The sequence below is a fragment of the Hemibagrus wyckioides genome, linkage group LG04 (genome assembly GCF_019097595.1).
Source record: "Hemibagrus wyckioides isolate EC202008001 linkage group LG04, SWU_Hwy_1.0, whole genome shotgun sequence".
NCBI lineage: Eukaryota > Metazoa > Chordata > Actinopteri > Siluriformes > Bagridae > Hemibagrus > Hemibagrus wyckioides.
In genome coordinates this window covers 7,794,916-7,818,934 of record NC_080713.1, presented here as the reverse complement: position 1 = coordinate 7,818,934, position 24,019 = coordinate 7,794,916, and the positions used below count along the sequence as shown (strand labels likewise).

The window sequence follows — 24,019 nt, the reverse complement described above, 5'->3', positions numbered from 1 at the left end:
TCATTCAAAATAATGATCAGTGTTTATTGCTTTTTTCTGTTTGCTCACTCCTAAAGTTTGGCTGTATGAGAAATGCAGTTAGATTATTTTAGGATGTCAGATGTTAGGTGGTGATAGAAAGTGCTGTAGCCCTATTATTTTTATCTAGTTTAATGCAGTTCATACACAAAATGCTAATTCAGATCTTATGGAAGACATTTGGATCAAATTTCATTTTTAAAAACAGAGTGTCATGGTACTTCTGAATAAAGTTTAGTGTGCGCTATGTGCTATGAGTTTTGTAAATTTATGAAATTGGCTCAAGCTATAAATCTATGTCCTTAGCCACTGAACCCATGTCCTAAGCTAGCCAGCTAGTTAATTCTGATTGTAAATATATGTTGTAGTACTTTAGCTGAATTAAATTTTGGTAAAAGTTAATAATCTAAATAAAAAATGTAACATTGCTCTTTCAGAATTAACAGTATTTATAGAGATATGTTCAAGCAGACGGTCCCAAATCTCCAGCCAGACTTAGGCATTGTGTATTTTTGTGTATATTTTGTCTACAAGTTCCTTCTTTAAAAAATGACAAGTCACACAATGTACCCGTTCCGGGGGGCAAGAAGCAACAGGTTTGAGATTAACAGCTCATTAGCTGTGTTCCCTCCTGCTCTGGGAATAACATACTCTGTAGTGCACACGGTTCTGCTTCAATAGACCCATATCTGTGCGAGATAAGGGTATGAAAGGACACACACACACAATTTATCACCCCTGCAAGCACACCCACACTCTGGCTGTACCACTCACAACATTCCCACACAGTAATACAGCCTGTGGCAAGGTGGGGGAGGGTTCGAGGTGTGTGTGTGTGTGTGTGTGTGGCAAGGCTCCGATCTGATTCCCATGGAGAGAGGAGACTCATTCAAGCCCAAGCAAGTAAACACACACTGATTGAATGGTGACGAGGCTGGTCGGCGAGGGGGGGAGGGCAGGGCTCCCCTGCATGACAACGCCAGCATCATCACTTCTTTGTTTTTATTGGTGGCTTGGGCGCATAAGTAAACAGGGATCCTCTCCGGTTTGATTACAGTAACACCTCCCACAATCAGCACCATTTGTTTTCAGCTATTCGAGGTCTCCTGCAATACACATGACCTCATTCACATGTATTAAATCGGTTCCCGGTGTTTACATCCAGACCAGTCGTTAAGGGGCACCTGCACACACCCAGTCCTGCAGACACCCAGTCCTGCAGACACCCTGACTGCGCATGCTTACCACATGATCTTAGATAAATCTGAGGCCAAAAAATAACAGCCACATCAACACCAGCTATATTAAGCGAAATATCTCTGTGTGGATTTTGTGGTTTAAAACCAGAGAACATTTGGGTCAAAGAAAAGACGTGTCTATCCGAAGGCTGTTCAGTTTACAGAAAATTATTATTATTATTATATAATGTAATATTTTTAATATTCCAATATAATTACACTCTTTTCTATTACCATAATGATCTCGACATGGATAAAAATATCACATTTTTTGAACTTGTCAGGACATTTTTCCCCAAATAAAAACTGAAAGTAAAAATTTTTCCTTAGGGTTTCTGAGGTTAAGGGTTTGGTTTAGGTGTGGCTACAGGAATAATTACATCAATGGAAGGATAATAAGACAAGATTTAGGTTTGGGTGTATCATTATTAAAGGTTTAAAAAGTTTAAAAGTGAAAATCTTTTCTCCTCTTTTTTTGTAGCTCTGAACCAGCAGCGAATTACTCAGAGTGCTCCGGTAAAACAGGGCACCCAGCTACCCTCCAGCCCCCAGAACCCGGCCGTCATGGGAGGGAACAACCAGATGAGACTGCAGCAGCTGGAGAAAGAGAGACTGAGACTTAAACACCAGGAGCTGCTCCGCCCTAGACCACAGGTTCGTCTCTCACTCTCTCCCTCACACACACACACACCTTCAGCACCAGACCGAACACGACCCGAGAGTTCATCAAAACCGCACCTGCTGCCACTGATTTAGAAGAATTAGAGCACGCACTAATGCATTTCACAGCAAATTAAGCTTCATCATCATTAGTTCAACGTTGCACAAAACCTACTCTGATGCATCATGCTTCAGCCAATAGAAGACGTCTGGGCGGAGCTTCGGTCCATTGAAGTCACAGTAAGGTTAAGCAAGACGGAGGAGAGCCTAATCACGGTTGTCAGCTCACATCCAAAGCCGTACAATCCCACACATATGTACATTTTACCATAAGGAGGCAGAATAAGAATATCCATCCCTTCACATATATATACGGATATTTTTAAAACTTGTTCTCAGCGTTATCGTCTCACATTCACGTTTTCGAAATGACCCTCAAAGCTTGCTCAATTTTAATTCCGCGTGCGTTTAAAAACAGCATCAGCGTACCTCAGGATGTTAGCAAACTAGAGCAATTTGATAATGTCTGCAAATTTAATTTGGCCTAATTTTATTTTGCCTGAATGTTATACTACACACTGCTCCTGAACAGAGATTTATTATTTAACCATTTCTATTCAAGTGCAGCTTGGAAGTTTGAAGCGGTCACTCCGCCGCATCTTCAGACCACATCAGTTCCTGCATTTGTGACCTTAACCTTGAAACTGGCCTAAAAAAAATGAATTCCAGTCAACTGTGACTTACATAATACACTGAAATGTGTTCAGTTGAAGCTTTGTCCTGATCTGATGGTTTATGAGAATAGGTCATTACACCTATCTTCGGCTCTTGGTCTGGGATTTGTGTGTGTTCTGTATACTCTTGTGTGGTGTAACGTGTGTTGGGGGTGACTGAGAGGGGTCAGGGATCGGAAGAAAAGGAGGAGACTTGGTAGTGTAGGGGGCCAGACGGGGACGAGGAGCTCGGAGCCGGGAGAGTTGAAGGGGGGCAGCTTTGGAATGTAAACAGAGTGTTGACTTAGCTCTGCGAACCACACACACACAAACTAAACAAACCGATCTCTTCAGCCCAAAGCAGATCCCTAACGAAGTGGGACCGAGCCCGATGCTGTCAAAAACGTCACGAGATGTCGCGCTCCATTAAACACATGACTTCAAGACGTTCTTGTAAAACGAGTCAAACTGACGAAATTCTCATCATTTCCTGCATTTCTCTGATTTATTATTCAACCCGTTTGTCATTCCCATTCACGTTTCTTCATTCATAGGAAGTGTGCAATAAAAAAAAAAAAAGAAAGAATGAAGGATGTGACCCTGTGCCCTACCCTACGCTTAATGACACGCAATAAACCCACACCTTAGCAGCGTGCAGTTAACCACCCAGTTGGGCCGAGGCCATAAAATCACAGAGGACGCTTACAGAAAGTGACTTTCACAATCTCTTGACAAATGAGAACCAGATCTGTAGCTTGTGACACGTCGCCTGGGATGGGCATCATAATATCATTCAACAAGGTAATAGAGGAAACCGCTGGAGGAAAAACTTGTGGGTGAAGCTTTTTTTTTTTTTAACACCATTCTGTGTCTACATACCTGCTACGGTAAAACCAGTATTGTTTGTTCGCTAACAAAACAAAGGGGAATCTTCTTTTTTCTTCTCGTAGGTTTGATTTAGTAACAAGTTTGAATCAGCAACGGTTCGACCGGCTTTAAAAAAAAAAACAGAAACTATCCTTTAAATTAATCTTGTATACAATATTCAATGTCAAAAAAATATTTTTTTTGTTGATGAAGCCCTCATTTTCTTCGCTCACAAAGTGCACATTTAACAAGACTGCTATGAAACAGCATTATTTGGTCTTATCTTAATCATGGTGTGTGTGTTTGTGTATAGGAGCTGGCTTTGAGGAACCAGCTGCCCACCAGCATGGAGCAGGACAGCGGCACTCAGAACCCGGTGTCATCCCCTGGCATGGGACAGGACGGCCGCAGCATGACCACCAACAGCTCAGACCCCTTCCTTAACAGGTGAGAACGAAAGCTCGTCTTAATAGCTGCTCGTCATTAGTGTCAGCCAAGCATCTGAATAACAGACTTTTCTATTCTCTCTCAGTCCTTGTGATCAGGTAGAAACAATCACAAAGGCTCTGTATCTGTTATTGATCATTCTCTGGCACAGGTAGAGCTGTAGAGTTCACAAAATGAGTCGGTTCCCGCGTGACGAGGCAGAATATCGCCACAAATAACAGGAGTGCACCATCCAGTGGTCGTTAAGAGAAAACTCTCCTGATGTCAGAATAAGGATCGAATAATGATGGCAATGCTGAAAGAGTAAAAAAAGTGGTGTAAACAAAAATGGAGCTTTTTAAAGAGCTGAAAATGTTGTTTATGGTTGAGGGGAACCATGTAGATCAATATATACTGTCCATTTTTAGCTTTTATTATGTAATAATCTTAATCATTTTGAATAATTATGAAAAGACTTTGTAATGGCATTGCTTGGCTGTGTGTGTGTGTGTCTGTCTACATTTCCTTTGTGTCTGTTTGTGTGTTTCTATATCTGTTTGTGTCTGTGTATCTGTTTCTGTATGAGTGTGTCATGTGTCTATGTCTGTGTGTGTGTGTGTGTGTGAGAGAGAGAGAGAAAGCTTGTGAACAGGCGCTGCTGCCCGTGAGAACATGTGGTCTCAGCTTTAGACAGGCCATCTCCCCCTCACACACACACACACACACATCACAAAGACCCCATTCATCACTCCACACTCATCCACTACACACACACACACACACACACGTACACACACCTCTCACTCTCTTCATTAGTGTAAGCCTGCTGTATTTGCTCTCACACTGTACCCCCGCACACTGGCCTCTGTTTATGGAGAGGTGTAATTCCAAAGCTCGCTCCAAACACCACTTTTACAGCTTTACTTGCAGTGAACTGTTGCAGATCACTGCTGCATTTTTTCCTTATTCTTCTCTTGCTTTCAGAACTTGTATTTATGCTGCTGCTTTGATAGAAATGATAACTTCTTATTAATATTACCATTATATTTTCTAAGGGTAATAAAAACTCGATATTTGTTCAAAGCTATAATAATACAGAAATGGGATTTTTTTTAATGTTTGAATATTTATTTATTTGTGTATATATGTATAGTGTTACTTCTCTGTGCCCTACATATAATGGAAGTGCTATTACATCATACATATTATATTAATTATATAGTAAATGAATCAGTTATATAGCAATCAGGCATAACATTATGAGCACTGAGAGGTGAAGTGAATAACACTGATTTATCTCCTCATCATGGCACCTGTTAGTGGGTGGGATATATTAGGCAGCAAGTGAACATTTTGTCCTCAAAGTTGATGTGTTTGAAGCAGGAAAAATGGGCAAGCGTAAGGATTTGAGCGAGTTTGACGTAGGGCCAAATTGTGATGGCTAGACGTCTGGATCAGTGCATCGGTGTACATTATATGTTATTACAATTATACTTTTTTAATCAGGGTGATATGGTGAGCTAATGGTTGCTTCTCTCTCTCTCTCTCTTTCTCTCTCTCTCTCTCTGCACCTCTCCTACCCCCGCTCAGTGGGACGTATCACTCCAGAGATGAGAGCACAGACAGTGGCCTGAGCATGAGCAGCTACAGTGTCCCTCGCACCCCAGACGACTTCCTGAACAGTGTAGATGAGATGGAAACAAGTATGATGCTTTTAATATCTTCTCACACCCCAAACCCCTAAATTATGAACGCATAATACACAGTTTAAGATTCATCGTTGGAGTCTTATCTAAACGTTTTCCGTCATTTTATTAAAAACGACACAAATCACATGATCTGGTGGTGGTTGTTGTTGCTGCTCTTCCCAGTTCGTGAATATTCATTTATCAGTCAATACTAAGTGTAATTCTTTTCATTCATACTCAGTCTTTTATCACTCGTTTCTGCATCTGTTGTGTGTAATATTTCACTTACTGAGCTTTAATGCGTTCAAAACATTACAGTGAATTTTATTCTATGTTCTATAAAAGGACCAGTAAAAATAACCCAAAGAAATATATCCTTTCAGACTTGACCTAAAATTATTTAGAGGATTTGCACATTTTCTAGTATGAAGTGATTGCTGTTTTCATTCATCTGCCTCTGAAACTAATATTAATTGCATTAATAAATTCACACTAACACACACTCATCTCTGGAACTTATAAAGAGCTCGTTTATCTCGTGCAAATCGCTCATAATTACTAGAGATGTCCTCCAGCTGCATTACTTAACAGACAGTTGTGGTGATTAACCTCTTGAACAGCAGGTTTTTTGGGGTCACCTTTCTGACACTAGGTCTAAACACCACCTAGAAGACTATCTTACAATCTGGTAGACGTGGTAGATTGAGCGAGACCTTTAAAATATGACCATTTCTCAACCCTGCCTTTTTCCTCTTCCACCCTCAGGCGACTCCCTCGGACCCCCGTCCTTGGCAACCCAGCCGAGCCGCTTCCCAAACTACCTGGATGAAATCCCAGGCACCGATGTGGACTTGGGCACCCTGGAGGGCGAGAGCATGGCGGTGGAGGGCGAGGAGCTGATGCCGAGCCTGCAGGAGGCACTGAGCTCCGACATCCTGAACGACATGGAGTCTGTGCTGGCTGCGACCAAGATCGACAAAGAGAGCTTCCTGACCTGGCTATAGATCAGCTTTAACACACACTCCGCCTCCGCTCTCTTCACACTGAACTGCTGCCTAGGCCAATCTGTGAAGGATGTGTAGATGCTTCGAGGTTTTTTGTTTTTGTTTTTTTTTGGTGTGGTGTTTTCTTTTTTTCTTTCAAGAGACATTTCACTCTCTCAGACTTTTTTTTCCCCCACTCACTTTAACATTAATCACGGCTGGACTGGTTTCCTCTGGGGCTTTTGCCTCGTAATATATAAACCACACATGGCCGGATTGGTTTTAAGAGCAGATTTAATCCCCCCCCCCCTTCCTTTTTTTTTCATGTCTGCATCCTCAAGGCTGGCCCATGAACAGACAGTTATTCACCCTCTCATCTTATACACTTGTATATGGTATTGACAAAGTGTTGAACCCTCATCCCTCTCGTATACGACCTCATCCTCTGCCTCACGCACAGCCTTGAACTGCAGTTTTCCCCTCTTTCTTTCGTTCACTACAAGCTTGGCAAACCAAAAAACACTCCCGAAGGCTGCTTGCATGCGTGTGGATGGTAATGAGATGTCCGTGAGCTTGAGGTTGAGATCTTGAGGGCTGAACCTGTTGCTTTAGGAAGGCGGATCATCCCTGCTCGGCTGTGCCAGCATTTTGAACTGTAATCTGTACAAGTGCCTTCAGTTTGATCTCTTAGCGCAGCAGTTCAAAACACTACTTTTTAACACTATATATATTTTTCGAACAATTCTGACCGTGCTTTTTTTTTTTTGTCTATTTACAGTTTTCATTAATCGAAAATGTCTTTTAAAGTTTATATATCTATATATATATATATATATATATATATATATATATATATATATAAAAATGCATTTTGTTGGAATTTTATCAGCCTCAGTCTTATTTAAGACTGATTTTGTTTTCCTCTCCATGTATGATAGATCGATTTCTTGTCTCGTAGTAACCGGTTTATTATCTAACACGGTTGCCTTCCAGCATGTTGCCGTTGTTTAATCATCACAGGATAGATCGAACTGATTATCGCTGTTACCTAGTGCTCAGCAGAAACCATCAGATTCCGAGAGCTGTTTTCGTATGTCGATATGTAGGTTTTTCAATCATTATTCATGTATTTTTGCATATTCAGCGACAGTATCGTTCAAAAGCAAGGAGCAGAATGTCAGGAAATTTTATTGATGAGGATGAGAATGAAGATGAGGATAGACGCCCGTTCGGCGTAGAAGCGATGGAAGAGATGGATTTGCTATGTTTCAAGCAGGATAAATTAAGCACGTCTTGAGGGTTTGCGGTTTAAAGCGGCGGTAAGCTGGTACTTGGTTCGGTAATCACGATTAGATTTTAATGGAAACAATCAGCGGTAGAACTTGTCAGGATTTTTTTTATTTTGCTTTCGACGAAGCTTCCAAAGAGTGTAATGAGTCTTTATTTTTTTTCTCTCTCTCTCTCTCTCTCTCTCTTTTTTTTTTTTTTTTTTTTAAAGAAAAACAAAGTAATTTATCCTATTCTTTGTGTGTATACATGTAGCATAAGCTAATGAGAGAATGTCCAGCTGATGATTAGTCAGTGGATACGTGATGTGTTTCGGTCACAAATCTCCCATACTTAGACACTCATCGAACAAGTTAACAAGAGCAATCTGTTGGTCAGTCGTTTACATTGTTGCAGAGCGATAGAACACTACACACTATAGACGCTTTATATAGAGACACAATGTGTATCTTTTAAGATGTTTACAAGATTATTACCCCTCTCTACACACACTACTCAGATGATGATGATGAATCTACACTTTTAAATGTGATTTTATGTTTTAAAAGTAAATGTTTGTTAATGAACTATCGAGGTTACTTCGTGAGTCAACATGAACAAGGCACGTGCTGATAACGGCTCATGCTATATTTTTATAGCTATTAGCTAGTCGACACTACAAAAAAAGAAAGGCGTTCACTTCCCTTGCATTCCATTTTTCGAGGCAGCTGCCAAAGTGGGTGAAGTTTTTTGGGGGTTTTTTTGGTCTGTTGGTACTCCTGAGTATTTCGTTCAGAATTTCTAATTTAATAAAGCTCTCATAATGTCAGATGATAAAATGCAAGAATATATATATATATATATATATATATATATATATATATATATATATATATATGTATATGTAATTGAATATCAGCACCTGCCTTATGTGAACAAAGATCAAAACCTGTGAGCGAACTATGCCGCTGTGACCTGAGCAAATAGTGGACAAAAGACCCAAGTAGAATGTTTAGAATAGTATCTATTTTTACAGAAGTATGGTGTTGGACACTAGATGGATTAAGCAGTGTTTGATATAGCAATGCAACAACAAACAAACAAACAAACAAAAAAAAAGAGATCACTTTTATAAATTGTTGGTACAGTGCTTGTATTGCATGTTTTTAACAGGACATTGCTTAAAATGTGTGTCACTTAAACATGATTTTATGTGTAGTTAGTGTGCGACTCGAAATATATAATAACTTTTTTTTTTTTTGTAGCGGTAGTACTAATCACTCAAGTTAAAGGATTGGTATTTAGATATCTCTAAATGCACACAGAATGAATTTATATCCATTTATTATGATCTGTTTTGTTTGTTTTTTTTCCTTTCTTTTTTTATTTTTAAATAGATTTATGTGCATGTATCTTAGAACCTTATGTTCTGTTACATTCTATCCCTTTGCATAACGGATATAAATGGATGGGACTGTAATAAAAAAATATATACTTTGTTGTACTGGTTGTTTGGGAAATCATTATTTAAGTTAGAAAGAAAGAAAGAAAGAAAGAAAGAAAGAAAGAAAGAAAACCTGATATCCATAAATTCACTCAGTGGCCACTTTATTAGATACACCTGCAGATTTTATGCAATTATCTACTTAACCAAACATCTTGCAGCAACGCAATTCAATAAAATCTTGCAGGAACAGGTTGTTAATGTCCATGTAATATGTTTTTGTTGGTGGAAAGGCCTTGTTGTTGAGAGGTGTCCGAGAAGAACAGCCATGGTCTGGCAGAAAGCTACAGTATCTCAAATAAGCACTCTACAATTGCACTGAGCAGAGAAATGTCTCAGAGCATTCCAAAAATTTTGGGACACCCCTCCAAATCATTGAATTCAGGTGTTGTTTTTCAGGAGTTGGGCTTGGCCCCTTCGTTCCAGTGAAAGGAACTCAACTTTGTGGGAACCATTTAGGGATGGCCCGGAGAGTGGATTCTCCGCTGTAATTCATCCCAAAGGTGTTCTATTGGATTAAGGTCAGGACTCTGCAGCCCAGTCAAGTTCCTCCACACCAAACTCGCTCATCCATGTCTTCATGGACCTTGATTTGTGCACTGGTGTGCAGTCATGTTGGAACAGGAAGGGGTCATCCCCAAACTGTTCCCACAAAGTTGGGAGCATGAAATTGTCCAAGAGTTCCTTTCACTGGAACTAAGGGGCCGAACCCAATCCCTGAAAATCAAAACCTGAGTTCAATGATTTGGAGTGGTGTCCCAAAACTTTTGCCTATATAGTGTACAACACAATGAAACTTGAGGCAGATGGACAAGAAACAGCAGAAGACCACATCAGAGTTTGGGCACAATGGACACAGACTCACCCTGGATAGATAAATATTATCTGTTTTTTTTTTCTTTCAATCTTCAACTGTATAGTTCTGTTGTCGTCTGTATGGAGTGCTCTTCTCTGTTTTGATGACATTTCTATTCAGAAACCACTAAACTGTTTCTGTATTTTCTGTAAACACTATCAGTATCAAACAGCAAAAGGCACCTCTAAATGGCATAACAGTACAGCAGGACATTTCCAATCACAAACCAGCTTTTTGATCAGACACCCCAGTGTCTCCAGTGTTTTTGATCAGACACTCCACTGTTATATGATGGCATCATGTTGTTCTCTAAAATAAAAAAAGAGAACTAATTACACTATTGGAAGCCATGTTTTTAATCATGTGCCAGTAAACTGTCCTCATGATAATGTTCTAATCAGGATTGAAATTATATTTAAACAACACACTCTTCTTCATGTCCAGCTACATCACACCAGCTCAGCACTGTTTTTCTCCTATAACAGCATGATCTGTGGTGTTTTAGTACTTACTTTTCACTTATGTTTTATATTGCCAAAGGTTTTGGGACTGAATTCAAGTGTTGTTTTTCAGGCAAGGCCCCTTAATTCCAGTGAAAGACATTTTGAACAAATTCATGCTCCCAACTTTGTGGGAACAGTTTGGGGATGACCCCTTCCTGTTCCAACATGACTGCTCACCAGTGCACAAAGCAAGGTCCATAAAGACATGGATGAGTGAGTTTGGTGTGGAGGAACTTGAGTCCTGACCTCAACCCGATAGAACATCTTTGGGATGAATTAAAGTGGAGACTGTGAGCCAGGCCAAAACTGTGACATCTGCCTTTACATGCACATGAATGTAATATGGAGTTGACCGGCCCTTTGCAGCTATAACAGCTTCAACTCTTCTGGGAAGGCTTTCCACAAGGTTTAGGAGTGTGTCTATGGGAATTTTTGACCATTCCTCTAGAAGCGCATTTGTGAGGTCAGACACTGATGCTGGACGAGAAGGCCTGGCTCACAGTCTCCGCTCTAATTCATCCCAAAGGTGTTCTATCGGGTTGAGGTGCAGGCCAGTCAAGTTCCTCCACACCAAACCTGCTCATCCATGTCTTTATATGCCTTGCTTTGTGCACTGAAAAACAACACCTGAATTCAATGATTTGGAGGGGTGTCCCAAAACCTTTGCCAAAATCGTGTATGTTTCAATAGATACGCTAGCCACTTTTACAAAATATAAATTCCTCCACCAAAACACATCATACCCACCATTACACTAAAGTCTCATTCTTCTCAGAGAAAGCTTAGCCACAGCAATGAATTTGATGTTCTATATTAAATAGCATAAATGTATGTTCATTTTTAATCTTACATAATACACTGCCCGTCCAAAAAAAAGTCACCACCTGGATTTAACTAAGCAAATAGGTAAGAGCCTCCCATTGGATAATTACTGCATGGATGATTATGTTTCAGCTGGCAACAAGGTATTTAACCCTAACTGATGCAAGGAGTAGCGTCTCATTTCTTAAACAATCATGTACCATGCTTTGGTAGTGGAAAAGATGTTAATCTGTTTGAAAAGGCTCAAATTACTGGCATGCATCAAGCAAAGAAAACATCTAAGGAGATTGCTGAAACTACTAAAATTGGGTTAAGAACTGTCCAACGCATTATTAAAAACTGGAAGGATAGTGAGGAACCATCATCTTCGTGGAAGAAATGTGGTCAGAAAAAAATCTTGAATGATCGTGATCGGCGATCACTTGAACATTTGGTGAAATCAAATAGTAAAAGAAACAACAGTAGAACTCAGGGCTATGTTTAATAGTGAAAGTAAGAGCATTTCCACACACACAATGTGAAGGGAACTCAAGGGATTGGGACTAAACAGCTGTGTAGCCTTAAGAAAACCACTTATCAGTGAGGCTAATCGGGAAAAAAAGGCTTCCATTTGCTAGGGAGCATAAAGATTGGACTCTGGAGCAAGAAGGTCATGTGGTCTGATGAGTCCAGATTTACCCTGTTCCAGAGTGATGGGTGCATCATGGTAAGAAGAGAGGCGGATGAGGTGATGCACCCTTCATGCGTACATCCTACCGTACAAGCCTGTGGGGGCAGTGCTATGATCTGGGGTTGCTGCAGTTGGTCAGGTCCAGGTTCAGCAACGTTATGTGCCCAAAGAATGAGGTCAGCTGACTACTTGAATATACTGAATGACCAGGTTATTCCATCAATGGATTTTTCTTCCGTGATGGCACGGGCATAGTCCAAGATGACAATGCCAGGATTCATCGGGCTCAAATTGTGAAAGAGTGGTTCAGGGAGCATGAGACATCACTTTCACACATGGATTGTCCCATTGAGAATCTTTGGGATGTGCTGGAGAAGACTTTGCACAGCGATCCGACTCCACCATCATCAATACAAGATGTTGGGGGAAAATTAATGCAACTCTGGGACGGGAATAAATGTTGTGACATTGCAGAAGCTTATCGAAACGATGCCACGGCGAATGCATGCCGTAATCAAAGCTAAAGGCGGTCCAACGAAATATTAGAGTGTGTGACTTTTTTTTGGACAGGCAGTGTATTAAGCTTCCTCCCTAATTCCTTGTAAATTGAGGTTAGAAAGAAAGAAAATGAATCACTGAATGGTGGGACCAGTCGAAAGCAAGAACTCAGCGACACTGTGGCATGAAATATTACCGATTTCTAAGCAGTCTCACTAATAAGACTACAAACTGCAAATCTAAGCTGGTGTGTTAGGGCTTGGCTGTTAGTAAACAGGAAAAGTCATGATACTCACAGAGCTTGATAACGTCCCCGCTGGTGAGAGCAGATTAGCCTGTAGCCCAGACACACAGCCAGTGTTATGATTAAGCCCAGTGTCATCCCACCCAGGAAATTGCCCACATGGCCCTGGGAACATGGAGCTGAGCAGATTGGGGCAAGAGCTGCTTCGGTTAAAAGAACAACTGAAGTGATGTTTAAAAATTTACTGAAAACACACACAAACCTTCTATTGATTTTTTTCCCCAAATATGCTGCTTTGATTCTTGCAGAATAAAGGAAACCTATGTTATGTTTAATGTTATTTCTCCCCGTGCTTGGTGGGTTTCGTCCCACAGTCCAAAGACATGCTACTAGGCTGATTGGAGTCTCTAAATTGCCTGTAGTGTGTGAATGAGTGTGTGTGTGCCCTGCGATGGGTTGGCACTCCGTCCAGGGTGTATCCTGCCTTGATGCCTGTTGATGCCTGAGATAGGCACAGGCTCCCCGTGACCCGAGGATAGATCGGATAAGTGGTACAGACAATGAAATGAAATGAAAAATAATTAACTATATTAAATGTCCTCATTAAACTCAGTGTCATTTGTTAGGCTCCTAATATTTACATGTAAAGTTCATCATCCTCATGATGACAACATATTAAAAATTTGCCCCAGCTGTTCTATTAAGGAAAACTAATACTGACCAACTGGTCAGAATCAAGAATTCAACAGCGCTGTGGTGTAAATATGGATAAATACCTGATGTAGGAAGTGGAGAGTTATGGCTCCATGTTGTAGTTGGAAATGGAGTTCTTGTCAACGGTGTAGTGTGTGTGATAGATTCATGGCTTGAAGCTGTGAGAGTCACTTGTCCTTCCCAAGCAGTAACATTTACCCCAGTTGCTGTAATATGTGTCTTGCTCTCATTTCTTGAATTTTGAGAGGCTGATAAATCTGAAAAAAAAAAAAAACAGCACACACACACACACACATAAGTCATTATTTTATAAGCCAGTTTTAAATCAGCTCAGGCTTGACAATATAAAACTACAAAAAAATCCTGAATATACACTATCTTGCCAAAAGTATTCGCTCACCCATCCAAATAATCAGAATCAGGTGTTCCAATCACTTCCATGGCCACAGGTGTATAAAATCAAGCACCTAGGCATGCAGACTGTTTTTACAAACATTTGTGAAAGAATGGGTCGCTCTCAGGAGCTCAGTGAATTCCAGCGTGGAACTGTGATAGGATGCCACCTGTGCAACAAATCCAGTCGTGAAATTTCCTCGCTCCTAAATATTCCACAGTCAACTGTCAGCTGTATTATAAGAACGTGGAAGTGTTTGGGAACGACAGCAACTCAGCCACGAAGTGGTAGGCCACGTAAACTGACGGAGCGGGGTCAGCGGATGCTGAGGCGCATAGTGTGAAGAGGTCGCCAACTTTCTGCAGAGTCAATCGCTACAGACCTCCAAACTTCATGTGGCCTTCAGATTAGCTCAAGAACAGTGCGCAGAGAGCTTCATGGAATGGGTTTCTATGGCCGAGCAGCTGCATCCAGGCCATACATCACCAAGTGCAATGCAAAGCGTCGGATGCAGTGGTGTAAAGCACGCCGCCACTGGACTCTAGAGCAGTGGAGACGCGTTCTCTGGAGTGACGAATCGCGCTTCTCCATCTGGCAATCTGATGGACGAGTCTGGGTTTGGCGGTTGCCAGGAGAACGGTACTTGTCTGACTGCATTGTGCCAAGTGTAAAGTTTGGTGGAGGGGGGATTATGGTGTGGGGTTGTTTTTCAGGAGCTGGGCTTGGCCCCTTAGTTCCAGTGAAAGGAACTCTGAATGCTTCAGCATACCAAGACATTTTGGACAATTCCATGCTCCCAACTTTGTGGGAACAGTTTGGAGCTGGCCCCTTCCTCTTCCAACATGACTGTGCACCAGTGCACAAAGCAAGGTCCATAAAGACATGGATGACAGAGTCTGGTGTGGATGAACTTGACTGGCCTGCACATAGTCCTGACCTCAACCCGATAGAACACCTTTGGGATGAATTAGAGCGGAGACTGAGAGCCAGGCCTTCTCGTCCAACATCAGTGTGTGACCTCACAAATGCGCTTCTGGAAGAATGGTCAAAAATTCCCATAAACACACTCCTAAACCTTGTGGACAGCCTTCCCAGAAGAGTTGAAGCTGTTATAGCTGCAAAGGGTGGACTGACGTCATATTGAACCCTATGGATTAGGAATGGGATGTCACTTAAGTTCATATGCTAGTCAAGGCAGGTGAGCGAATACTTTTGGCAATATAGTGTATGTATAACCTCATGTATTTCTCCATCTACCACAATAGACCATATGTCAAAATATTTTATTTTGAATGCAATTTGATTCAGTTTCTGTGCCTACATTAAAATCATTCAGAATTTTTAATGAAAACTCATTATTATTTTTTGGAAAATGTTGATAATTTAATCACTATGCTTACTTGTAGCACTATCTTATTGTTTATTTCTTTTCAGCAGTATTACGCTTCAAGTTGTGGCTAGAATATGTTTACGCATTTAAAATAACTTAATAGAAAAAAAAGGTGCTTATTCATCTCATAATTACGTATTACACTGATCAGCCCTAACATCATGAGCACTGAGAGGAGAAGTGAATAACACTGACAGCATAGCCGCAGACCAGTCAGGGTGCCCATGCTGACCCCTGTGCACTGCCAAAAGCACCAACAATGTGCATGTGAGCATCAGTACTGGACCACGGAGCAATGGAAGAAAGTGTCCTGGTCTGATAAATCACATTTTCACGTGGATGGCCGGGTGCGTGTGCATCGCTTACCTGGGGAACACATGACACCAGGATGCACTATGGGAAGAAGGCAAGCCGGCAGAGGCAGTGTCATGCTTTTGGTAATGTTCTGCTGGGAATCCTTGGGTCCTGCCATCCATGTGGATGTTACTTTGACACGTACCACCTACCTAAGCATTGTTGCAGACCATTAATCTAGATATCAATCCAATCGAGCATCTGTGGGATGTGCTGGACGAACAAGTCCGATCCATGGAGTCCCCACCTCGCAACTTACATGACTTAAAGGATCTGCTGCTAACATCTTGCTACCAGATACCACAGCACACCTTCAGGGATCTAGTGGAGTCCATGCCTCGACGGGTCAGGACTATTTTGGCAGCAAAAAAAGGGAGCAACACAATATTAGACAGGTGGTGATAATGTTATGCCTGATCGGTGTATGAACCAATAGAACGGGAGTTTTGTAGCTGATAGCATAGTGCTGCACTGCCACCTAGCGGCCTGAGAGATTTGGGGATTTAGCAAAAGGCAAATAAACTTCTAAACACCATATATTGTAAATCTTTATTATGTATTTCTAGTTTACTGACAGATTAGCTACTTCTGCTAACTTCCTAAACAACTATAGGGAACTATCTAGAACACCCTTTAATGCTAATGTCCACAGTAAAGAAATTAAGCAATTAACACAAATAACTAAAGCTAAATTCGGTTAAAATACTATTTTTACACGAATATAAATTAGGAATAAACGAATGTAATTTTTTTTTTAAACAGAGAAAAGATAATGAAAGAATATACAAGGTTGTCAATTTTATTCGGACACCAAAGATCATTAAACCAACGGGGGGGAAAAAATCAACGTTCTGTATAAATGTGAGCTTAAACGGCTCGTGCGTCGTAAAGAAAACCTAGTTTATTTTATTTATATCGAATTAAAAGCAGTGAAATGTTATAACTGTAGCTTAATTATTCATTGTTGGTTCATAATACAAGGTAACGTTGACGTTTACTGTCATTTATACGCTCTTATACACCAATAAACTCGAGACGCTCGAGACAAAAGTAGTGCTCGAGACCAGTACTGGTGAGGAAAACAGACTTACCCCAGATATGAAAGACAGTGAGGTAGAAAATCGCGAAATAGCCACTGCTTTTCATTCCTGTCACAAATGAAAGCTTTTAGGATGAGCCCAAAGCCACGAATAAAAGTGCACTCGTGTGATTTATCTGCAAAAACCCAGGTAGAATGCAACACTGCATACTAGCCTACTAAACAGTATGTGGAAACAGTGTGCCACGTAAAGAAACTGTGGTACAGACACACTACTGAGTACAGAGGAGTTGTACAATGGATATAAAAAAGTCTACACATCCCTGACAAAATGGCAGATTTTGTGACGTAATAAATAAAAACGTCAGAATTGTTCCCGCTCTAAATGTGAAATTACAACTTTTTTTTTACAATAACCTGATTGCATAACTGTACAAAGTATTTATCTTATACACCTATCAGCCACAACATTATGACCACCTACCTAATAGTGTCCCCCTTTTTCTCCCCAAAACAGCCCTGACCCGTCCTGCACTGTGTATACTGACACCTTTCTATCAGAACCAGCATTAACTTCTTCAGAAATTTGAGCAACAGTAGCTCATCTGTTGGATCAGATCACACGGGCCAGCCTTCACTCCCCATGTGCATCAGTGAGACTTGGCCACCCATGACCCTGTCACCGGTTCACCACTGTTCCTTCCTTGGACCACTTTTGATAGATACTGACCACTGCAGACCGGGAACACCCCACAAGAGCTGCAGTTTTGGAGATGCTCTGATCCAGTCATCTAGCCATCACATCTGGCCCTTCATCAAACTCGCTCAAATCCTTATGCTTGTCCATTTTTCCTGCTATATCAACTTTGAGGACAAAATGTTCACTTGGTGCCTAATATATCCCACCCACTAACAGGTGCCATGATGAGGAGATAATCAGTCTTATTCACTTCATCTCTCAGTGCTCATAATGTTATGCCTGATCGGTGTCTTCTTCTTATTATTAGTCCTGTTTAACTACTTAAATAATTGGAGAGTTTTTCCATTCTTCCATTTCTTATCATTGTTTTTGTCTGTGTTATTGTGATAGAAGACTGCAGAGAGCAAGCCTCAAATTCTTCAGGATTAAAGCTAAATGCGTCACGGCCTGGCAGTCAGTACAGTTCACTTGTGGGCGATTATAAGAGGTCTGATATTCACAGATTCTGAGAAATTGCACATCATGGATCTGACACCACTTGGAAGGATAAAAATCTACAAGCGTAGCAAGTTTCATGACAGTTTCAGCATTTTTATGCAATCTGTATTTATTCTAGCAGAAGCTATGATCACATACAAAACATGAACACATTAGAAATAAGAGAAAGATTTACAGAAAATAAACAAAAATTACAATTACACACCATCTCAGTAAACTTCATACAATAGGACTGAGACTCCAACACAGTTCAGTCATTTATCTGCTTTACTCAACAAAGTCAACTATTTGCCAGTTCATAACAGTGTTTATTGAATGTTTTAGTTCAGAAACAAAAGTAAATTGTGCTGGATGCAGAAGAAGAATGTGAGCCAAGAATTGCTGTCATAAGTACATAATCATATTCATCACATCATCAAGACGTAAACATGAATGCTGGATCTTAATTGACATCCTGTGACTTTGCATTGTGGATAAGTCACTGAAGTATTCATTATTTATCAGTAGACCATGTTGGAGTGTTACTGTATGTGCAGTATACACTGCAACCTGATATGGAGATCCAGAGGTCAATGGTTCCCTAATCCAGTCCAAGACATAGGGGAGGCTGATGTGGCATGATGAGGGCAGGCCAAAAAGACGTCCTATATGTGAATGTGTATGTAGTACAATATGATGAACTGGCATCCTATCTAGGATGTATTCCTGCACCACAGTGAGTGTTCCTGGGACAAGATAAAGCAATTACTGGAAATGAATGTATGATGAAACAGCATGCTCATTCAGACTCAGCGTATTTATAAGTATGACGGAATACAGGCTTATAATGTGCATTGAAAAATGATAAAGTGCAATAAATCTCCTAGTTAAGCTTCTCCAGGTTAACATTTTAAGTGCTAACTAAAAGAAACACTACTTATTTAACTGAATCTTTTAAAAGTAACTTGCATTTGGTCAGTATTATAAAACTACTGCTGAAGCACACAATACACACCAAACTATAATGATCTGGTCTCTTGGACTGGAATTGAGAACCACCGCAAACATAGGATATTCCCAATCCATGCTAATGTTAAATATGCTTCATGCATAAGTTTAATGTAAAAAGTAAATGTTTGTGCATGTTGTATAAATGAAATCAAAGGGTAAGATTTTGACAGATAATATCCTTGTAGTTGTTCAGACTCATGCTTGGTAATGTTATTTATATAAAAAGCCAACCAGTGATTTACTCAGAAATCACAGCATAAAGATGCATTGTAAGTCAAAAAAATGAGGAATAAGGCTATTAGTTTATACATATATATATATATATACATATATATATATATATATATATATATATATATATATATATATATATATATATATATATATATATATAAATAAATTAGTGAAAATAAAACAGTTCAACAACCCAAATGATTGGTATGCTATCTCTTGTGCACATTTTGCCATTCATTAAACACCTATGAAAAGATGGAGAAAGAGACGTTGTAGTTCTGTGAGAAAACGAGACGTGAAATATTCACAATTAAATCAAAGCAAAATGCCTAGCAAACAACACAATCTGTTTCAGCTGACACGTCAGACAGCTAATTTGGCATCTACTGCTGTCCGCACATTATGAGCTAAATAAATTTCCACTAAGAGTGTTGTGTAAAGGCCACCTTTCAGATCTCTTTAGGACAAGCATGAAACTAAAATATGATTAGCTATAACAGGAAAACCCCTTGCAATCAAGGGCTATGACAGTGGACTGACGAGAGTCCTGCATTGGCCTTCCAGATGGATGTTTTTCAGCCCGCTTGATACCTTGTGGTACCATGCCAGGTGGAGCCTACATCTCATCAAGACCGTAGTCCTCCTCTGGAAAATCTCCCACAGTCACAGACAGAGGCTTCACAAACACACCATACTTTGGCTCACACTCAAAGTACCGCTTGCCATCCACACTGAAACAAGATTAAGACATAGCAGCAATCAACATTACCTGTACAGAATCACATTTAATATAACAATATGCAGTTGTAGTTCATCATGATGTTCGAATATATGCAAAATCAGAAGACCTGGCAACAAAAATCATTCAAGTCGAGCCCAATGCCTTTCGATTCAAGTCCTTTCTAGAATATTGAAATAAAATTATAGTGACACTGACCTGCCATCATTTTTCCCAAGGGGCTCATCATATTTCACACCCACCCAGTAGCCTGGTTTGAAGTCTGTCGTACCTAAAAGACAGAGAAATGTAAACTACAAACAGCCTTAGCAGTAAACAAGAAGTAGAAGCATGACCTATGGAAAACTACGACCACCTACCCACAAACATAACTGTGCCGATCTTTGTTGGCTGACCAACCACTTGAACCTGACACCGCTTGCCAACTGTAATCGAGGCTACTGCAGCTTTCTCCTCTTCTTCTTTCTGTGAGAGGGCCTCTTTTTGCTTAGCCATGTTCTCTTCATTGAAGCGCCCCATCTTCATGTTCTTTTTAAAGTTTCGCAATGAGTCTAAGAAAAAAAAAAAGTCAGATGAGTTTCAAAGCTCCAAACACTGGAATATTAAACTTAACCATTAACCATATATATGTATGTGTGTGTGTGTGTGTGTGTGTGTGTGTGTGTGTGTGTGTGTGTGTGTGTGTGTGTATGTGTTTGAATAAATCTAAATACATTGCTTTCTAGTAGCACTTTTTGAAGGTTAAGACCTTTTCCATACAGTCAATAGCATGTGATGCATAAAATCAATAATGAAGCATTAATTACCTGATCTCTTCTCATATGCTTCTTGAGAAATCTCATATTTCTCCACCTTGGACAAATCACTGAACGCTCCAGTCAGAGAACCACTGCGATCAATCACCTGGAGTTATAACACAACATCATCATTCATCTCTCAACTCTATTTTTCCTTTACTGTCTGACACAAAACTCATCATTTTCATAAACCAGCATTAGGTGTGCTGGGTTTATGGTCAACAGGAAGAGCAAATATTTGTCCCCGACTCACATGTATTCTGCAGTTGTCATCTACAGGGTAGGAACCTAACAGAGCCTCGTTATCATCAAGGTTCTGCAAGAACTTGTCTGAAGTGCTGAACAACTGAAGGTCCATAGAGGCTGCGGGGCAGCCGATGACAAGCTCCAGCTTGCTCTAAGAAAAAAAAAATCACACACAGCAGAGGGGCATGAGGTACAAGAACAACATACCATAGCATCATCAATCCAAAAAGAATTCAGGTTCCTGCTTTAGATTTAATAGTGGTACATATAAATGCAACAATATATGCAACGTCATAAACTGCAATTAGGAAACACTGATATAGATAATTTGCCACAGAGATACTTTATTGTAGATTCATCTTCAGCAAATTCTTTATTATGGTCAGAATCATGTGGGTTTAAATATGTAACTTCCTTATATTTTGAACCACCTAAATTCATCTGAAAATATTACAGCAAACAATAACAGCAGCAGGAGCAAACAGGATTGGTCAAACTTCCTGAAAGAGCAGATGGAATTGTTAAATCCTCCTAAAGGAGTGGAAGAGATTGCCCAAAATATCTCTAGGACCAGGTGGGATTAGTCAATTTTCCTGCAGAAGCAGATGGGATTCATCATTATTTCTGTAGGAAAGGGTGTGACAGGGCAAGCTTCCTGCAAGAGAGGGATAGACCGGTCAGTTCTCCTGCAGGAGAAGGAGGGATTGGTCAAGCTTCCTGCAGGATCTAGAGAGACTGGTCAAAATTCCTGCAGGATCTGGAAAGACTGGTCAAAATTCCTACAAAAGAGAGTGGTCAAAATTACTGCAGAAGCAGGAGAGATTGGTCAAAATTCCTGCAGGAGAAACTGGTCAAAAATCCTGCAGGCGCAGGAGAGGCTGGTCCAAATTCCTGCAGGAGCAGGAGAGACTGGTCAAAAATCCTGCAGGAGCAGGAGAAACTGGTCACAAATCCTGCAGGAGAGACTGGTCACAAATCCTGCAGGAGAGACTGGTCACAAATCCTGCAGGAGAGACTGGTCACAAATCCTGCAGGAGAGACTGGTCACAAATCCTGCAGGAGAGGCTGGTCACAAATCCAGCTGGAGAGGCTGGTCACAAATCCAGCTGGAGAGACTGGTCAAAAATCCAGCTGGAGAGACTGGTCAAAAATCCAGCTGGAGAGACTGGTCAAAAATCCAGCTGGAGAGACTGGTCAAAAATCCAGCTGGAGAGACTGGTCAAAAATCCAGCTGGAGAGACTGGTCAAAAATCCAGCTGGAGAGACTGGTCAAAATTTTTGATGGAGCAGGGGACACTGGTCAAAAATCCTGCAGGAGTGACTGGTCAAAATTACAGCAGGAGCAGGAGAGACTGGTCAAACTTTCTGCCGGTGCAGGAGAGACTGCTGAATATTCCTGCAGGAGCAGGAAAGACTGATCTTGAATGCATTCAATGTTATATAACGTCCATAAAGTTTAAAGAAGTGACTATATCTCTAATATCTCTGCGTTCTCACTGACAGCTCACACCTTCACACAGCTAACCATCTTTTTTTCTTTGTTTCTCGCTTGTTTTTTTGTTTGAAAGCCACAGGGGCTGAGATGAAGAAGCACCTTGAACTCTGCGATGGTGATCCCTCGGTTAAATCTCCGGTTGACTTCGAAGGAGCTGAGGGTGCTGGTCATACGCACAGACACCGTGGGGTTACTGATCACTGCAACATTCCCGTCCATTTTTCCCAACCTTGTGTTCTTTCTGCGAAGACAAACATGAACAAAACAGCATTTTAACACATTTAAAACTCAAACATGCCAATTCCTCATTTCTGACTTGTCATTCATCACAATGTAAACTTCATCTGGAGCTAAACCATCACTGTTCATAATTACTACATAACATAGGATTATAAAATGATGGCTAACGTTACTACACCCTACGTAGGTCTGGTCACTACTCGATCCGTACCGGAAACACGAGTTGTACCGCGCATGTGCGGGAGCTCAGGTTTTGTTCTGCGCATGCGCGAAAACACACTATAACGTTAATTAAATTATTATTAGTAGTATTATAACAACAGTATTATAAATACCTAGGCGCGTTTCCGCACATGCGCAGTACAAATCGTGTTTCCGGCATAGTGACAGGTCTAATGAGAAGCCATGCAATATACATTAAAAAAGCATAACAACTGCATTAAAGTAGCCGTGGTTAGCACCGTGGTGCTTTTACGGCCATGTGTATAATTTCTATATCCATGTTTATGTTTGCTTTTAGCAAAAATATTAATCCTTCGTGATCACGAGCCTACCTTTATTGTTAAGCAGCACCTAGCCAAGCTAGCCTACTTGCTAACTAGCGTAACTCATGGGCTTAGCTAGCCTTCCCGCCCTTCCAAGATTTTCCTGAACACTTCAGTGCAGACCAAAATGATTTTATCAATAATGAATATCTTCAAATAAGGATCTTTAAATTAAATCCCGTGAGTATTTCTGGTTAGTTATACCGCTTTGAATAAAACACACAGACCTTCACGCAGTTTCCACGCCGCCCAGTTCGCTTCTGGAAGTTTCGCCCGCCCACTTGTCATGGGCTGTGTCCCAAATGGCGCTTTGCTCCCTGACTATGTGCCATAACTAGGTTCTATTGTAGAAGGTTCCGTAGTGTTCAACGTGCACTGCATTGTAACAGGGAACTGATTCTGAATGTAGAAGAAGGAATAGGAGGAGTTGGTATTATTATTGGGGGAAGTTTGAGGGAAATTGTTTTACAAAAGAAAGAAAAAACTAACTAAATAAAATAAAATAAAATAAATTAAAATAAAATAAAATAAAATAAAATAAAATAAATTAAATTAAATTAAATTAAATTAAATTAAAAATTACATCAAATGAAATCAAATGTAAACATTTAATTAAATTAAAAAAATTAAAATGAAATACAATTGCTTAAATTAAATTATATTACAATTACAATTTAATTTAACAAAA

General features: G+C 40.3%; 2 protein-coding genes and 1 long non-coding RNA gene across 5 annotated transcripts in view; 1 reads left to right on the top strand and 2 right to left on the bottom strand.

The window, feature by feature from the left end:
* Window positions 1-9,363, top strand: part of yap1 (Yes1 associated transcriptional regulator) — a 31,957-nt gene extending 22,594 nt beyond the window's left edge. The window contains exons 5-8 of the mRNA XM_058387626.1: window positions 1,738-1,910; window positions 3,810-3,943; window positions 5,513-5,625; window positions 6,376-9,363. Of these exons, the coding sequence (XP_058243609.1) occupies window positions 1,738-1,910; window positions 3,810-3,943; window positions 5,513-5,625; window positions 6,376-6,614 (659 nt within the window). The 3' untranslated portion in view covers window positions 6,615-9,363. The remainder of the gene's footprint in view (window positions 1-1,737; window positions 1,911-3,809; window positions 3,944-5,512; window positions 5,626-6,375) is intronic.
* A 79-nt stretch (window positions 9,364-9,442) lies between these two features.
* On the bottom strand, window positions 9,443-17,241 carry LOC131351907 (uncharacterized). Of its 2 annotated transcripts, XR_009204449.1 has the most exons (5): window positions 16,900-17,241; window positions 15,821-16,160; window positions 13,733-13,927; window positions 13,009-13,135; window positions 9,443-10,528 (listed from the first exon to the last, which is right to left on the bottom strand). It is a non-coding gene; the product is annotated as an uncharacterized LOC131351907 (long non-coding RNA). The 2 variants fall into 2 exon arrangements; XR_009204448.1 differs by lacking the exon at window positions 15,821-16,160 and having other exon boundaries at window positions 9,466-10,528; window positions 16,900-17,204.
* An 887-nt stretch (window positions 17,242-18,128) lies between these two features.
* tbcb (tubulin folding cofactor B) lies at window positions 18,129-23,716 on the bottom strand. 2 transcript variants are annotated; one of them, XM_058388320.1, is made up of 7 exons: window positions 23,559-23,716; window positions 22,646-22,787; window positions 21,059-21,202; window positions 20,815-20,911; window positions 20,368-20,559; window positions 20,207-20,279; window positions 18,129-20,000 (listed from the first exon to the last, which is right to left on the bottom strand). In XM_058388320.1, exons 2-7 carry the CDS (start codon window positions 22,763-22,765, stop codon window positions 19,886-19,888), a joined length of 741 nt encoding a protein of 246 aa, XP_058244303.1. In that variant the 5' UTR covers window positions 22,766-22,787; window positions 23,559-23,716; the 3' UTR covers window positions 18,129-19,885. The 2 variants fall into 2 exon arrangements, with proteins under 2 accessions (XP_058244303.1, XP_058244304.1); XM_058388321.1 differs by lacking the exon at window positions 23,559-23,716 and adding an exon at window positions 23,341-23,533.
* Window positions 23,717-24,019: the final 303 nt, after the last annotated feature.